This window comes from Meles meles, chromosome 6 (assembly GCF_922984935.1).
Source record: "Meles meles chromosome 6, mMelMel3.1 paternal haplotype, whole genome shotgun sequence".
Taxonomy (NCBI): Eukaryota; Metazoa; Chordata; class Mammalia; order Carnivora; family Mustelidae; genus Meles; species Meles meles.
In genome coordinates, this window is record NC_060071.1 from 78,203,283 (window position 1) to 78,221,937 (window position 18,655).

Genomic DNA, 18,655 nt, shown 5'->3' on the forward strand with positions numbered 1-18,655 from the left:
AGAAACATAATTCATCATAACAAATGTGCATCAAGAGGAGATGGTACTGGTAGCTCCATCTAGAATGGGCTGGAATTGACAAAAACCTCCTAAAATATTTCTCTGTGGCCATAGCTCTCCAGTGCTCCAATCTGTGACTCTGCTTCCTGTCCCCCCACCCCCAGGCTCTTTCTAGGCCATAAGGGCATTTGGAAAACCCCCTCTCCTTCTCCTGTGTGATATATAAATCTTTATTCAACAAATAAATATGTACGGCTTCCTGTCAGGCTCATGTGTGCATACACACATAGCCCAGGTACCATGCACTCCCTTTCCTGGGTCCTCTTCCTCTTACTGCAATCATAACCTCATGCCCCTCTGTCTGCACTCTCCTGGGAAAGTGAACCCCTCTCTTCCTTCAGGACCTTTTGCTACTGGAAACCTAGCTGGGGAGGCAGGAACTTGCCTTAGGAGGGGTCATTCGGGGCTATTACAGGTGATCCTAAAGATATCACATTTTGCTTAAATGTTTTCATGACTCAAAAAAGGGCTAGAGAGTGTGGTGGGCAGGTAACACGGTGAGCTTAAGGCGAATGTCCTGAAAGACAAGAAGAAATGGGACGAAGCTCTTATATAGCAGAAGCAGAATACTCAGGGTGATCAGAAGTTTCATGATTGCTACAGTGCCAGGCTTCTGTTCAAGGATCAGAAGAAAGCACCTGAGTTCATCTGCCCCAGGTAGGCTTGTCTATTTCCTCCACCCATACCCCTCGGGACAAAGGGCTGCAGAGACTGGAGAGGCCAGAGTCCTCTAGAAGGACTAGAGGCCAGAGCCTCTTCTCAGTACAATCCCTGCTCTGCAAGGCTTAAGATTGGCCAGGCTAGGGGGTGTAGTGGTCCTTAACCGAGGAAGTGCTAACCTCTTTATTTCTTATGTACCAGAGATATCAGTTCAAATCCCTGCTGGTAGTAAATATCAGCCATGCCAGAGGCACCATGGGGATAACTCCCCATCCTCAAAGAACATGCCAGGGGGCTCTTGCAGGGCTAGGTGTGGGAGGGAGGAGAGGGATCCATCTGAGCCCTTCTGTGAATCCCGGGCCCTGGAAGTGTGTCTAGAGGTTTCCACAGTGTAATCAGAGCATATTATTTCAGAAAATTTAAGAACAGTCCAATTTTCATACAAGTCACCTAAAATCTCTAAATGTACAGTTAACTTAAAGTTACAAAATTTTAGATTTTTACTATTCACAGCTTTAATAATCATGCCAAATTCTTAGAGGATTCTCAAAGTCCTCTAAGGTATGTACAGTTGGTAAAAATAGTTTTTTAATTAACTTTTTATTTTGGAATAATTTTAGATTTACCAAAAAGTTGCAAAGCTAGTACACAGAGTTCCTGTACACTCTTCATTTGGTTTCTTCTAATGTTAACATTTTATGTAAAACAATGGCACATTCATCCAAACTAAGAAATAAACACTGGTGCAATATCACACTAAACTACCTGCTTTATTTCCAGCTCTCCAGTTTTTCCACTTACTTTTCTCTGTGCCCAGATCCAATCCAGGATGCCATATTGTATTTAATCCTCCTGTCTCCTTAGTCCCCTCTTATCCGGGACATTTCCTCAGTCTTGTTTTTCATGACCTTAAAAGTTTTGAAGAGTATTGGTCAAGACACTGTAGAAGGCACCTCAGTTTGGGTTGGTCTAATGTTCTTCTCACGATTGTACTTCTCACGAAGTACCCTTCGTATCTCATCGTATCAGCGCATCCACGACCGTGCATGACTTACATGGTGATGTGAACCTTGATCACTTGGTTAGGGAAGCATCTTCTGGGTTTCTCCACCGTGAAGTCACTACTGCTCCTTTTCTACACTCAATTCTTTGGAAACAAGGCTCCAAGTCCAGCCTACCCTGAGGGTGCAGGAGGAGGGATTCCTCTCCAGCTCGTGCAAAGAAAATATTTGGAGTTCTTCTAGAAAGAAGGCTGATTTCCTCCTCATCATTTAGTTATTGATTTAGTCATTTTTCTGGTATCAGTATGGACACACGCATATTTATTTTAGAGGTTAGATTAAAATTCAATACGATATTATTTATTTTGTTGCTTATTTGTTCCAACTTTGGCCACTGGAAACTCTTTCAATTTGGCTCCTTTGCCCTTTGGCACCCCTCCATCCTTTCTTTTTTTCTTTCCTTTTGTTTCTTTTCTCTTCTTTCTTTCTTTTTCTTTTCTTTTTCTTTCTTTCTTTCTTTCTTTTTTTTTTTTTTTTTTTTGCAACTGTTTACTTTCTGGCAGTATCTGATGTCCCAGGTTCCTCTTGTGTTTTTCCTGCTCCAGCCCTAGAAGCAGCCATTTCTCCAAGAAGGAACTGGGTATTTTAAAATAGTAGACTTTTAAATATCAGAGCAATGTATACTTTTTATAGAAAATTTGGGAAGTAAATAAGAGTAAAAATTCTGGGGGGAAAAAATCACAATCCCACCACCAAAGGAAAAACCTTTTTAGAATTTGGTGTGTTTCTTTTTTTAAAAAAAAAGATTTTCTTTATGTATCTAACACTGGGAGAGGGAGAAGCAGTCTTCCCTCTGAGCAAGGAGCCTGATGTGGGGCTCAATGTGGGGCTTGATGTGGGGCTCAATGTGGGGCTCGATCCCAGGACCCTGGGATCATGACCTGAGCTGAGGGCAGATGCTTAACGACTGAGCCACCCAGGCACCCCAGAATTGGGTGTATTTCTTTTCCATTCACTTGTCGATGTTCTTTGTTTTCAGTTTCATAATTTCTGCTTTTATTTGCTTATTTCTTTTGCTTGTGTTTATGTATCTTTTATTCTTTCCTCTTTGAGTTTATTGGTATTTTCTTTTACTAACTTCTTGAGTTGAAAGCTCGTGCCATTATTTTCGACTATTTCCTTTCTGAAAATTTGTACTTTATCCTACGACTAATGCTTTGGCCATATTCAATAGGGTTTTGTTCTTCTGCAAAGCGTTTGAACTGTTGTTCATTTCTAAAGTGATTTTCTGCTTTGATTTCCTCTTCCAAAAGTTATTTTATAAGGGGACTTAAATTTCTCTGCATATGATATTTGGGGGAGTCTACACTTTCACATTAATTTCTGTGAGTGAGTGGATATAAGGGACCCACAGGATTTCTGCTCTTCAGAATTTATTGAGATTTCCTTGTTAATTATTATGTAAAATTCTCTATATTTTCTTACTTACACCTTATCTATTGAAATGTGATTTTAGGGGCGCCTGGGTGGCTCAGTGGGTTAAAGTCTCTGCCTTCAGCTCAGGTCATGATCTCATGATCTCAGGGTCCTGGGATCCAGCCCAACCTTGGGCTCTCTGCTCAGCGGGGAGCCTGCTTCCTCCTCTCTCTCTGCCTGCCTCTCTGCCTACTTGTGATCTCTGTCTGTCAAATAAATAAATAAAATCTTAAAAAAAAAAAAAGAAATGTGATTTTAGAAAGGTAACTGTTACAGTTACCAACTAACTGGATTTGCCAATTTCAGGCTTACATGTTAAGTACATAAAGGTTAATGACTAATATAATTTTTGTTTCCCACATATTTTATTAAAATCAATTATTAATCACTTCCCATCTTAAGTCTTTTTTCCCATTTTAATGCTTTTTGTCTCAAATTCTATTTTGTCTAATTATACTATTTTCATATTTGTTTGCCTTTTAATATTTGCGTGCTATGTCATCTATTCCTTTTTTTTAAAAGAATTATTTATTTATTTTAGAGACAGAGCATGTGTGAGTTGGGGGAGGGGCAGGAAGAAAATCTCAAGCAGACTCCCCTCTGAGCACAGAGCCCGTTGTGGGCTGGATCTCACAACCCTGAGATCATGATCTGAGCCAAAACCAAGAGTTGGATGCTTAGCCAACTGAGCCACCCAGGCTCCTGTCATCTATTCCTTTACTGACAACCTTCCTATGCCATTTTGTTCTAGCTGTGTCTCTTATGAACTGTATTTAGCTGGGCTTTAAAAAGATTTGAGAAACTCCATCTTTTAATAGGTAAATTTAACCCATGCTCATTTATTGTGAACATTCACATACATTTAGACTTATTCCTAAAATCTTGTTTTGTGCTGGTCATGACACTTTTTTTCTTCTTTCATTCCTTTTATTGGGTTAATCCAAATTGCTTCCGGCCTTGCTATGATTACCTTCTCAGCATTGACGCTTTTTCTCAAGAGGTGCTTGGCACAAAATAAGTCAATCAGTCAAAGACAAGTATCATATGATCTCACTGATATGAGGAATTTGAGAAACAAGACCAAAGATCATAGGGGAGGGGAGAGAAAAATGAAACAAGATGAAACCAGAGAGGGAGACAAACCATAAGAGACTCTTAATCTCAGGAAACAAACTGAGGGTTGCTGGAGGGTGGGGGTGGGAGGGATGGGATTGCTGGGGGATGGACATTGGAGAGGGTATGTGCTAAGGTGAGTGCTGTGAATTGTGTAAGACTGATGAATTACAGACCTGTACCTCTGAAACAAATAATATCTTATATGTTAATTTTTTAAAAAGAGAGAGGTACTTGGCAAAATGACAATGATTTGGAGAAGAGATCCAATGGTCTCGTTCCTCCCAATGCAAGTACCTCTATCCTGACAATTGCTCAGGCACCTCCTTCTCCTTCTGTCTGTTGCCTTTGAGTTTAGAGCACCTGCAGCTGCTCCTGCCTTTTGCTAATGTCCTCCCCTGAAGGCAAGTTGGACTGTGATTTTCACTTGCAAGGTGACCCAACCTGTCTTTCAAGAATTCTTCATAATTTTCATAAAGTTTGCTTTTTAACCTTATTGCTTTGGATTTGTTTTCTTTCTTTCTTTCTTTCTTAAAAACATCTTTTCATCTAGTGATTTGTGGTGAAGGGGAAGGCTGAAGTACCTATTTGATCTGTCACTTTTATTCCATTATAGCTTATTTACTTTCAAGCATTTTTCTATGTAGACATTTATGTTAATATACTTTCAGTCATTCTGTACATAAAAGTTTGTGTCGTGATTTTTTCTGCTAGCGTTTTAACTGAAGCATTTCCATATTATTACAAACTATTTATAAACACCATTTTTAACAGTTGCATATATCCCGTCAGGTAACATGCCATATTCAGCACTTAAATTTTATCTATTTTTTTCATCTGTTACAAATAAGACAATAAACGTTTCTGTTCATAAATCTGTTTTTATATGTAAACGTTTTAGGTGGATGTCAAGATTTTTGCAGAATCCCAGCAAATCCCAGTTGGGTCATTCCAGATCCACTAACATACAGCACACAAAGATATATCATATATAACACATATTTGTGTATTTGTGTATTTATGTATATGTAAAATACATAGCATGCATAAGACATACATGCATATTTCTCAGAACATACAAGTCTCTATATGTTACCATGGTCTTTGGATTCTATGTCTTTGAAAACAAAGATGGTAAATCAACCTGAGACTAAGCATAGTCCAAGAGTGGAAATATGAAATATATCACATGAATGCCTGTGGATGTAGGGCAGCTGTTCCTGGTCACACCATTCTCTTTTGGAGGGGGAGATATAGCAATAGTGACCACATTTTCTGGACCAAAAATAGGGACATATATTTTGTTCCATGCTCAGTGTCAGAAGATCAGGGATGGAGTATGAAAACATTAACACGACTGGGGTTTTTTACTGCCTTCTGCCATAAAACTTTGGCTTTCTGATCCCAACCCAACCTGTGGAAGCCCAGCCCATCTCACTTGCATCACCAGAGACACCTTTGCTCTCTTCAAATTCATGAGTCTGAGGCTCATAGTTGCTTTTCTACTTCTTTTTTTTCCTCCTTCTCCCCTTCCTCTTCCCCCTCTTCCTCCCCCTCCTTCTCCTTCTCTTCCTCTTTTTCCTCCTCCTCCTCTTCTTTTTCTTCCTCCTCCTCCTTCTTCTCCTTCTCCTCCTCCTCCCCCTCCTCTTCCTTCTTCTTCTTTTTAAGTGGGGCTCCAACGTGGGGCCCGAACTCATGACCCTGAGATCAAGACCTGAGCTGAGATAAGAGTCATGTGCTTAATCAGGTGAGCCACCCAGGTGCCCTGCCTTTCTATTCTCTATCTTCTGGGATTCTTTTTGCCTGTCAGAAAACTGTAGTGTGCCTTTTTTGTTAAAAGGAGGGTTGAAGGAGACTAATGGGTAATAACATAACGTGTTAAGGAATATTACTGAGGTTTCTTCTGGTATCAGTCTACTAGGGCTGCCATAACAAAAATGCCATAGATGGGAGGCTTAAACAACAGAAATTTATTTCTCACAATTCTGGAGGCTGGAAGTCCAAGATCAAGGTGTTGGCAGATTTGATTTCTCCTGAGGTCTCTCTCTTTGGCTTGCAGATGGCTGCCTTCTCACTGTGTCCTCACATGGCCTTTTCTTTGTGTGCACACATCCTGGTGTCTCTTTTGTGTGTCCAAATGTCCTCTTCTTATAAGGACAGTGGTCAGACTGGATTCAGGCCTACCCTAGTGGCCCCATTTTAACTTAATCACCTCAATAAACGCCCCATCTTCCCTCCCAAGTCACACTGTAAGGTAATGGAAGTTAAGGCCTCAATATACAAATGTAGGGCCTGGAAGGAAACACAATTCAGTCCATAATACTCCTTGAGATCAAGACTGAACTTGTTTCAAAACTCAGAGATTTAAGTAGAATGTGCCTGGTTGTTTCTAGCTTTTATGTTGAATATAGAAGTGAACTTACCTAGTCTCAGAGTCCTATGATGTTTTCCCTAAGAAGGGTTAAGTTAGCTCTCTCTATTACTCCTCTACTTGTGTGGGGGCTTAGGTAGAAAGACCGGGATAGACCACTCAGAAAATGGAACATGAATTAAGACACACATAAATAATGAACACTAGAGAAACAAGTATTAGCTATTTCAGCCTGTAGGGCCTCAAATGAAATGTATGCCTCCTTGAGTGTCATGATCATCATTTATACAAAAATCATCAACTTCTGGGACACCGGGGTGCCTCAGTCAGTTAAGCGCTGCCTTCAGCCCAGGTCATAATCCAGGGTCCTGGGATTGAGTCCCACATTGGGCTCCTTGCTCAGCGGGGAGCCCACTTCTCTCTCTGCCTTTGCCTGTCACTCTGCCTGCTTGTGCTCTCTCTCTTTCTCTCTGATACATAAATAAATAAATAAATAAATAAATAAATAAATAAATAAATTCTTTAAAAAAAAGATCAATTTCTAAAAACCTCTAGGAGTTTTTTTTTTTTTTTTTTTTTTTTTGGTCCATTAGAGAAAGCACCAAATCCCATGGCCTTACCTCAGCATCCCACCTTACCCAGGCCCTTGGCTCTGTTGCTGCTGGCCACCTCTCTATCCCACCTCAGGCCAACTCTGACTAGACTCTGTGCCTGGAGCTTTCTCAGCCCTACCTACCAAAATGAGGGAACTAGTAGCTTCAAGCTCCCACACCCTCTTCCTTTCACAGGAGCTTCCACCCCTCTTCTGCCCAGGGTGCTCACTCTGTCTCACTTCATTTCCTAGAGACCAGGCTCTTATTTGTGCTGTGCTCAGTCTCATCAGCCAAGCTTGATCCTTATTCCCCGACACTGTCCACTTGTAACGATTAATGATGAAAGACGTGCCTCCCTTAGTAAGAGTCAGGAGTACATATTACAGAGTAGATGTCTACTTTAACAAACAGTTTCTTTACAGCAATTCTAGAAATATAAAAATAGCCCCAGTTGATGAATTTGTATTTTATTCTCCTATAGATCTTAGTACAGTTTTTCTATGAGTCAAAGCCAAGTGAATTTCTTTAAAAGTTTTTGGGTTGAAACAGTTTTAAGTTCAGAGGAAGTTGCACAAACACTCCAGAGAGGTCCTGCGTACCCTCCATCCAAAATTTCCTATTTCCTATCCATCTTCTAAATGATAGTTCAGTATTCAAACCGGGAAATTGACACAGATACAATCCACAGACCTTACTCAGATTTCACCAGTTTCATGAGCAATCATTTGTGTGGGTGATGCTGGATTGTTGTTATCACATATGCAGATTTGTGATACCACCAGCACAGCTGGGATACAGAACTATTCCATCACCACAAAGATCCCTTGTGCTGGGGCGCCTGGGTGGCTCAGTGGATTAAGCCGCTGCCTTCGGCTCAGGTCATGATCTCAGGGTCCTGGGATCGAGTCCCGCATCGGGCTCTCTGCTCTGCAGGGAGCCTGCTTCCTCCTCTCTCTCTGCCTGCCTCTCTGCCTACTTGTGATCTCTCTCTCTCTGTCAAATAAATAAATAAAATCTTAAAAAAAAAAAAAAGATCCCTTGTGCTACATCTTTAGAGCCACACCCATCTGCCTCCCCCATCTCCTTCCCTAACCCCTGGCAATAACAAATCTCTACTCCATATGTATAATGTTGTCCTTTTGAGAACGCCATATTAGTGGAATCATTAAGGGAACTGCCTTTTTCACTCAGCATAATTTCCTTGAGCTCCATCCAAACTGTTGCACATATCAGTAGTTTGTTTCTTTTTATTGCTCTAGAGTGTTTTCGAACACCAACAAATTCTTCAGCACCAGCTGGGTGCCCAATAATGTAATTCAATTCTGACATTAACTAGTGAGCCTCAGATGCCAGAGGTTTAAGGGTTTGGTCCCATATGACTGTCCTAGTCCAGACACCAATTACAAGTCCCAAGCCACCCATGTTTCTGATCAACCAGCTATAAATTGGTCTCCCATCCAAGTACTAACCAGGCCCGACCCTGCTTAGCTTCCGAGATCAGACGAGATCGGGCGCGTTCAGGGTGGTATGGCCGTAGACTCAACCAGCTATAAATTGGGAATCCCCACAACCTCTTTCTTAGGTTTGATGATTTGCTAATATGACCTGCAGAGCTCAGGAGAACACTTTGTTTACTTCAATTGACTGGTTTATTATAAAAGATACAAGTTAGAGGGCGCCTGGGTGGCTCAGTTGGTTAAGCCACTGCCTTTGGCTCAGGTCATGATCCCAAAGTCCCAGGATCGAGTCCTGCATCAGACTCCCAGCTCCATGGGGAGTCTGCTTCTCCCTCTGACCTTCTCCCCTCTCACTCTCTCTCTCAAATAAAAATAAATAAAATCTTTAAAAAAAATAAAATTTGATGTTACTTAAAATAAAAAAAGATACGACGTAGGAACAGCCCTGTGGAATTAATGTATAGGGCAATGTATAGGTGAGTGCGTGTGTGTGTGTGCGTGCGCACGTATGTATGGTTTCAATACCTTTTTCTGGAAGCTCTCTGAATCTCATTATTCAAGAGTTTTTATAGAGCTCCTCCTCCAGCCCCTCTCTCTCTTCCTGAGGTGGGTGGGTGGAGCTGCTGGTTCCAATTTTCTCATCACTCAGTCTTTCTGGTGACTGGCCCCATCCTGGGGCTACCTAGGAGCCCCACCTTAAGTCACCTTACTAGCATGAACTTAGTTTGTGATTGGAAAGGGGCTCCTTATGAATAACAAAAGATACCCCTATCACTCAAAAAATCCCAAGGGTTTTAGGAGCTCTGAGCCAGGAACCAAGGATGGAGATGAAATATATTTTATTTTACACCACTGAGAAAATGTACCACACTTGGCTCAACCATTCATTGAAGGACTTTTGAGTCATTTCCAGCTTTGGCTAATACAAATGAAGCTTCTATAAATGTTCATGTGCATGATGTTGTGTGGACATATGTTTTCATTTCTCTGGGATAAATGCCCAGGAGTACAATTGTTGGTCATATGATAAGTATATGTTTATTTTTAAAGTTTGAGGGTAGCCAAGACAAATATATAAGTTCTGTGGGCTCAGAACAAGTAGCCCCTCCCTGAGGAAGTCAGAGAAGGCAGTAGAATTTAGATATTAAAATTGTAAACTATATTCAGTAGACTTGGTTTTGAACCTGAGCATTTCACTTTCTGGTGAGAGACTGAACAATTTAACTCTTTGTTTCGGTTTACGGTTCAGCAAGATGTGGATAGTGACTGCCACTAACTCCAAATGTTATCATGATTATTAAACTGAAAAAAAAAATGTAGTGTGCATAGCACTATGTTTAGGACATAATCGTCAATAAATGTGACATAAGTAACAGATGCTATTTGTGTCTTGCTTCTGTCCCCAGGGCATTCATATTTCTGTCCATGGAAGCTCAATGTCCAACAATGAGCAGCTATGACTTTTCCTGAAGGTTTCTGAGCACAGGTTGGGGAGGTTGAAAATGTGATGGAACTAATGCTGCTCAGGAACAGTCCTCAACAAATGACTGGTAGGAGTTGGAAATATACTTTCATGAGATGAACCGAATATCCTGGTTTGCTTAGGACTGAGCAGTTCCATGGAATCTGGGTCTTTCGGTACTAAAAACCACAGTCCTGGAAAACTAGAATGGTTGGTCAAGCACCTCTCGTGGACAATCTTCCCTTCTGTCTCTCTCCCTCCACACCCCTAACATGGTTTCCCAGAGCCATCTCCAGGGCCAGCCTAAGACAATTTCTCCTTGATCTCCCCAGAAGATGAAAGATGTGAGGTGAGAGAGAGTTGTTGCAGAAATGAGGTGTTGCTGATACAGTTGCAATGGCAAAGGTGCCATGGGATCTTTGGGCAGGTGGACCAGAAAAGTGTGAAGGAGGGGTGAGTGTGGAGACCCCACGAAAGTTTGGGAACCAGAAGAGAATGGTTGGACTTTCATCTACCGTTGGATGAGAGTCATTTGTGATGAGGAGAAGCAACTTGCCTGTCAAATGCTGACAAGTTTGGTATCTCTGATGCGGGGGCTAAGGCTGTGGCTTCAGTGAGGAGCTGAGAGAAGAGGAGGTTGTGGCAGATCAGGGACTTGACAAGAGCTTGGGCCAGGTTGTTGCAACAGGCTGGGGAAAGTTGAGAAAAAGTTGAAAGCAGCATCTTTGTGGAAGCATGGATATGGGGAGGGAAGTACAAAGGTGACTCTCAGAAGAGTACAGTGACATTCCTTGTTTGGGGTGTGTGGAGGTGTCAGGCAAGAATTCCTCAGGCATCTACCGGCAGCCCAGCACCATGGCTGCCCACTCTGTGGTGGTGGTGTGGTTCACTACAATGAGGAGGCCCTTCAGTGGACAGGTAGTGGAAAGGCACGAGCAGCTCTGTACTTCCCTGGGAAGTTTGAAGGATGCACGAAGACACAGATCCTGATATATTTCTTGTTGTGATTGTCTTTCCAGGTTCTTCCTCAGAGTGGGTCCAGACAGAAGGAGGCCAATGACTGCCATGCTCAGAACTGTGTCATGGGCCTTTAGGGGTCTTTGTCACTCCTCCGTGCCTCTGTCAGCAAGAATGAGCAGCAATAGTGCAGACAGGAGCTGCTCCCTGGCTGAGAAAGTGGCTGTGATCACTGGGTCCACAAAGGGGTAAGCGAAAGGGAATCCCTCATTGCAATATCACAAGATGTTAGTGTCCCCATCCCAGAGTGAGCTCAGCAGTCAGTGCCCTTCTCAGACATCCCTGCCTGACACCCCCACATCTCCAGCATTTACAACGAACTCTAAATCTTAGCAACTCTCCCTAAAACATCTGGTTTCTGAGTTCCAAGAATGATGTAGTTGGAAAACCAGCTGATTCTGAGTCAATCAGAGTAGTGTTGGAATCTAATCTCTGCCATGTACTTGCTGGGTAACCAGAAGACATTTAACTCGTTATCATCAGGACAGCCCTCTTTCCCTGTCCTTCCTAGGCACAACACTGTGGTCTTTTAGGGTCCTGGTCTATCAGGGAGAAGCCCAAGACCTACTTGCCTCTCAGACTCGGGGTTTCACTGGCTGCATAATGCCCACCGGCACTAAGGCAATGGGCAGGACAACATCTCAAGACCAACTCAGAGACCTTTTATAGATGAACCTCCCCTTTTGCCATATTTCTTCCAGTGTCCCTCCAGTTCTGCTCCTTCTCTAATTGCCACAAGGAGCCACTACCTCTAATGAGTCATTACTGCAGACAGGAGGAAAGGAGGCTTCTGGTGTTGAGTGCTTCAGGGCCACCATCTTCCTTTTGACTGTTCATGGTCTAGACCATCACTAATTTGGACCATTCCATTTTAGAACTGCTTAATCATTCCAGGTTTCCCAGACCCACATGGTGTTTTAAATCTGTGTGGGCTCCCCCTGCCCAGCCTTCATAACAAATGAATACCTCCAAAATGCCAAGCTGCCCAGAGAGTTTTCAGGAGACAGGAGAAATATGCCTTCTGCCCTTTCATTACCGGGACTCAGCCAGCCCTGCCCAGAGCAGCTTCAGACCTCTTAAAGTAAGGAGATGCATAGGGAACAGAACATCTTTTTCAGCAGGAAAGTTTTTCCACTGCAGAGCAGAAGAAACTATTGGGCTTAGAGAAAGGAATTCCTACCAGAGGCCTCTGGTTAGAACTAAGGGAGAGAATGTTGGGCAGCTGAGGGTTCTCTATAATCGAGGCTGAGTGCCCCCCACATTTACAAATGTTCATTTTAAAACCTTCCTTTTGGGGTGCCTGGGTGGCTTAGATGGTTAGGCATCTGCTTTCGGCTCACGTCGTGATCCCAGAGTCCTGGGATCGAGCCCCACTTTGGGCTCCCTGCTTGGCAGGGAGTCTACTTCTCCAGCTTTCTCTCCCCACTGTCTGATGTACTTATGCGCTCTCACTCTCTCTGTCAAATAAATAAATAAAATCTTTTAAAAAAGACTTAAAAAAATAAATAAAACCTTCCTTTAACAAAATTAATGTGAAAATTTTCTCCCCTCTAAAATATGATTGTTATACATGGTAAGACTTAAATGAGGGCCTGATGTGTATAGTCATATTAAATTGTTCTTCCTCCCTGCTCGGAAGGATTTGGAGGCAGCTCTTGGGCCATACTGTGGAACTCAGTTTGTGTTCATGATCAGGAGGGGGAGAATGGGAAGGGAATAAAGCCACCACAGCCATCTCTGCCCACAGGATCGGCTTCACCATTGCGTGGCGCCTGGCCCAGGACGGGGCCCATGTGGTCATCAGCAGCCGGAAGCAGCAGAACGTGGACCGGGCAGTGGCCGCGCTACAGGGAGAGGGGCTGAGCGTGACAGGCACCGTGTGCCACGTTGGGAAGGCTGAGGACCGGGAGCGGCTGGTGGCCACCGTGAAAGCCAGGGCTGGAAGGCAGATGGCAGGCCTAGCCCTGATAGGAGGGGCTGGAGGTCTCTAGCATTGGTGTCTAGGCCAACAACACATGTGACCCAGGATAGGGTCCTGCTCAAGGGATAAAACAAATGGACAACCAGTGTTGTGTCAGTGTGGCTGACAAGGGATGCTCTGGGTAAGGAAGGAACTCACATGGCCTAGACTAGAGGCTTGTTATCAAAGGGTAGTCTGATGACCCCTCAGTGGGGCGTGTCCTGGGAGCTTGCTGGGGACCCAGAATTTCAGATCTCCCCAGAGCTGCTGAATTAAAATCGCATTTAACCAGACTCCAGGTGAGTGTACCTGTTAGAGTGTGAGCAGCACAGTGCTAGTGCACCACAGGTGTTGGGTTGGAGAGCCCACTAGAGTCACAGTCTGGGTTAAGACCAGTTCATGTGGTTAAGACCAGTCCTGGAAGGGGTGAGCTGTGAGGCAGAGGTGCGAGAAAGGGTAGTGTAGAAGCAACAACCCCATGAGTAAAGATCTGGACTGGGGAACAGGCTACCAAGTGGGTATCTTGTGGGGCAGAAATTAGATGCTTCCAGGAAGGCGAGAAACAAATATCTCACTCAACTTCTGATCTCCAAGGTCTGACTCTGCCCTAGGATGGCCCCAGGCAGGAAGGGGTTACTTACTTTGCTCTAGGTCATCAGCTGGCTGGGGAAGGAGAGAGGCTTCTGGGAACTTTTATTCCATTCCTTCAACCCCTATCCTGTCATTTCCTCCACAGGCCCTGGAGCATTGTGGGGGCATCGACTTCCTGGTGTGCGTGGCAGGGGTCAACCTTTTGGTGGGGAGCACTCTGGGGGCCAGTGAACAGGTGTGGGACAAGGTGAGGATTGGGGTAGGATCTTACACAGCCTGCATGGTTCTCTGTCCACCATATTTGCACATACACACATAGTACCTAAGGTCCCTCATACTCCTGTCACTACTGACTTTGATGGGTGGGGGATGAAAGGAAGCTAACAGGCACTACCATGGTCTATGTATGCCAGGCACCAGCAGCCTCCCCTCTCTTAGGACTCTCCAGGTTGACTCTCCTTGTCCTGGCCACTGCTACAAAGTCCTGAGACTCCAGAAGAGATTTCTGATCTGTCTACGGTGAAGGATTCTGAGGCTGTTCTGGTCTGGACTCATGGGCACCCACTCTGATCCCTTCAGTCTGGCTGTCCCAAGGGTCCCTCACCTGTCCACAGACACAGCTGAGAGGAGGGACCCCCATCCAGACTTGCTATCCTATCTGGAATCCACCAAGCATTCTAGGGGCTTCTGTTGCCCCTGCCCTCCTGCCCCTGCTGTCCTGGAGGTCCCCTGAGAAGGGTCGGCACAGTCCTGACCCACCCCCTCTCCTAGGCAGAGATGGGTCCGTGGGCAGGGTGAGCCATTCCCTCCTCACGGAGTCTTCTTCCACTGACCAGCTCCTGCCATCTGTCCTTGCAGATCCCGCCCCACCTCTGTTTGTTTCTCACATTCCCTGGTCTTCTGGACCCAATTCCCAGTTCCCCCTTCTCACTCCTCAGTCATCCTCAGACTTTTCCAATTAAAAACAAAACAAAACCAGTTCAGAACATTTCCTGACAGAGTGAGTGCTCAGTGTGGATTCCCTCTCTCTTTCACCCACACTTCCTTTAAGGCACTCATCAAAAACAAATCATCCTGATTTCTTCCCCCCTTCTCTTTTCTCAGGCCTCCTCTCTGGAGGGCCATGTTGACTGAGGAGAGGTGGTGTGGATACCAGCCATGGGAGGGTCTCCCAAACCACAGCTTGTTGGTGGTTCTCCTATGATCTGGGCAGGACAGGAACCTGAGAATCCGACACAGGCCCTCACATTCTTTCTCCTGAAGGACCCTGTCCATTGTACACAGTCAAAGATCAGGACCCAAGTTCTGAGGCTATGGGAAGTACCTTGGGTCCTGCTCTGGCCACAGGTCTCCAAGTGACCAGTGAGAATGGACATTGGACAGACCTCATCTCTCCCTCTTCTCTGCTCTGATTTCAGATCCTGGACGTGAATGCGAAGTCCCCGGCGCTGCTGCTGAGCCAGCTGCTGCCCCACATGGAGAACAGGGGGTGTGGCAGGGAGGGGCTGGTGGGCCCTGGGGTCTTCGTGCATGGGTGTCCTCTGCACTACATGAAGCACTTGGGCAGGGGCCCAGGAAGTGGAGGGTGGCAGGAGAAGTGGGAGGTGTGTCCTTTGGGACATGTTCTCCATTCTCAAACCTACTTCTTCCCTATGAGATGAGACAATTCTGAAGGAAAAAAAAAATTTGCTGGGAAGGAGGAGAAACCTGCCTTCCAGCTCCTCAGAGGACCTGTCATGTGCCCTTGTTCTTTTGATCTGAGAGAATGCAGGGACCTTGCCCCTGTAGTGGAAGCTCCAGGGAAGAAGGGTCAAGAAGGGGGTCACCTGGAACCCCAGCTCTGGTCCTTTGACTCCAGCCCTCCTCTGTGAGCCATCTCACCAGTTTCCCTTCTTGTTAGAGGAACTATGGCATTTGTTCCTCCTCAAGTCACCTGCAGAGCCTGGCTCTTCTGTGTCCTGGGCTACCTGGAAGCAGGCCAGGCTGGGACTGCTTGGTGGCACACTGAGCTCACAGGAGTCTATGGCTTGGGAGTATTACTGGGGCTCTGCTCTTGGGAAGTGCTGCCTATCAGTCTTGGGTCCCCCGCCCAAGGAATACCTCCCTGGATATGGTCAGGGTAGCACTGACCCCATCATTGACCTTCATGTCCACTAGCTTCTCCCCAGTGTTCCACATAGTCTCTCACCTTATCCTGAATCTTGAGCTGGCTTCCTCTTGCTGTGCAAGTACAACTTCCTGGCTCATCTGTACTCTTAGGTGGATGCACATGTCATCTCATCCCATCCATCTCTTTATAGGACAGGCTCTGTGGTTCTGGTCTCATCTATGGTGGCCTATGTGCCAATACCAGTGAGTATAAAACCCTCTGGATGGGGCTCGGTGAGGGGCAGCAGAGTCTTGTTTCATGTGAGGCCCTACAGTGGGGTGTGGGCGAACTGGCTAGTGATGGGAGTTGAGATGAACTTGATTGCTGCAGATCTGGGACTATAATCTCACTTCGCCATAACATCTCTGAAAGCCAAGGATGTTAAGCCATTTGCCCAGGGTATGAACAGTTTATGGTAAAGCAAGTTCTGAGTTCTGGGATTTCCTCATTCCAGTTTCTTGGTGAATGTTGGAAAGCACAGTGTGGCTTTCTCCATTTCAAGCTTGGACACATATGGCAGTGACTCCCTGGCATTTCTCTAAGCCTGGGCAGGGCCCTCTTTCTCAAAACTTCACCCCTTGAAAATGACTATAGATGGGGAAAGGTGGCAGAAAGGCTTTTAGTTTGGGCCAAAACCAAGTGCATCTACTTAGTCTGAGACCCAGAACCACAGCTCCGGCCATTCAGGTGACATTCCCTCCTGCTGTAGACATTCCAATCCGCTCTGTCTACTTCCTTCTGCTTTTCAGAAGCTGGGAGTCTACAACACCAGCAAAACAGCACTGTTGGGTCTCTGTAAGTCCCTGGCTGTAGAGCTGGCTCCAAAAGGCATCCGAGTGAACTGCTTGGTGCCAGGAATAATCAAGACTGACTTTATCCAAGCGGTAAGGATCACAGTGTTTGCTCCCCAACACCTGCCCCATGGTCCCCACTGGTCCCTTCCCTGGTATAGCTCCTGGGGCCCATAGATACCTGCATACTTGGATTACAACTTCAGTCCATGCCCATCAATCAGAGGCTCTGCCCTGCAGCCTTTGGCACCAGTGGCCTCTCATTTCCCTGCAGAATGGAGTCTCTATTCTCAGTAGGGAGCAAAGAAAAGTTCTGCCCCTCTCCCCTCTCCTGAACAGGGTCATCCTCCCACAGAGGTATCAATCTGCCACAATGCCATTCCCATTACCCCTGCCTTACCCCCACCAACAGTCCGTCTGCCTATCACTGACTCGGAAATCTCTCCCCAGGAGAAATCATTGCCATACTTGCTACCTGACTTGAATGACATCTATGGATTGCAGCGGTAGGTGGGGTTTGTGACTTTAATGGCCTGTGATTACTCTGAAGCAAAGTTCAATTTCAAGAAGAGATAGAGCTCTAACTTCCCAGTCTGCTGGCTGTTCCCTCTTGGTGGAGCCAAGAATGGCACATGTGGCCTGGGACTAAGGGCTGGAGGGTGGGCATGGTCCTGCTGAGCCCACCATGACCTTCCCCGGAACCTGATTTGACTAGAATTCTGTGAGGTACTGGTCGTTAGGGTCAACGCTGGACCCTGGGCCAGCAGAACCTAAAGTCGGAGGTTAACATTGCATGGGCTGTGACCTCAGTACGGCTCTCTTTCCTTCAGGTTTGGGGAGCCTGAAGAGTGTGCAGGGATTGTGTCCTTCCTGTGCTCGCCAGATGCCAGCTACATCACTGGCGAGAACATTGTGGTAGCTGGCTACTCTCCTAAGCTGTGAAGCAGACTGTTAAGAGAATGGGGCCATGGTCCTTAGTGTGCACCTGGGGGCTTGGTGGAGAATAAGGGGGTGGGGAACCTTAGGGTCCTGAACCATACAGGAAATGAGAAAGAAAGCAAGATGTTTGAAATTTCTCATTTGGAAATAAACATGTTTGGAAACTCCCAGTCTGGGCTCATCCTTGTTTGGTAATGATACATGAGCATTTCCCTTGATCTGGAAGCCTCATCTCTAGATTAGTCCTTTCCCTTATCACCCCTAAGGCTTTACTGCTTCTTTCCTTCCTTCCACTCTTCCCAATGAAATTGGAAATTGAGCAGGATACTTTCTATCTGCCCCTGTTTTTGTTTGTTTATTTTTATCTTTCAGGTCTCAGATCAAATAGAACCTCTGAGATACCTTCCCTTGACCACCCTGTGTAATTAATGCTGTTCCCACCCCAGTCACTTTCTATGACATTATCTGCTCTGTTTTCTTTACAGCATTCTTAACTCTTTGACCTTATTATTTTTACTTGTTTTCTTATTTATTATATACTTTATTCATTCAAATGTAGGTTTCACAAGACCAGGCACCTTGTCTGTCGTGTTCATAGCCATGAACACTTTGCATATAAAAGATGCTCAATAAATATTTACTGAATGAGTTCACTGCCATCTTCCATTCTGACTCAGTGATTCTTATGCTCATGTTTCAGACTGAAGCTCATCCATCTACTAGAGATCATCTTAGGGAGCCCCACAAACAGATGAAACATGTTCGTTTCTGGATTGGACATTATTTCTCTTTCTCTGATGACCCATCTTCCAATATAATTTTGCCTTTTAATATCACCTGGCAATCTTTCTACATGGTCTCACCTTTCTTTTCAATGTGTTTTGAAACAACAGACTTTTTTTCCCCCTCCCAGTTCTGCAAATTAGAGGTCTGAGATCAAGGCGTCAGCTGCGTTGATTTCTTCTGAGGCCCCTCTCCTTGCCTAGCGATGGCTGCCTTCTCTCTCTGTTTTCAC

General features: G+C 45.0%; 1 protein-coding gene across 1 annotated transcript; it reads left to right on the forward strand.

Moving 5' to 3' along the window:
* Positions 1-11,249: 11,249 nt before the first annotated feature.
* On the forward strand, positions 11,250-17,643 carry LOC123944872 (dehydrogenase/reductase SDR family member 2, mitochondrial-like). The gene is made up of 8 exons (XM_046010285.1): positions 11,250-11,398; positions 12,958-13,135; positions 13,907-14,008; positions 15,180-15,250; positions 16,062-16,113; positions 16,660-16,794; positions 17,152-17,207; positions 17,532-17,643. The coding sequence occupies exons 1-8, from the start codon at positions 11,250-11,252 to the stop codon at positions 17,641-17,643; spliced, it is 855 nt and encodes a 284-aa protein (XP_045866241.1).
* Positions 17,644-18,655: the final 1,012 nt, after the last annotated feature.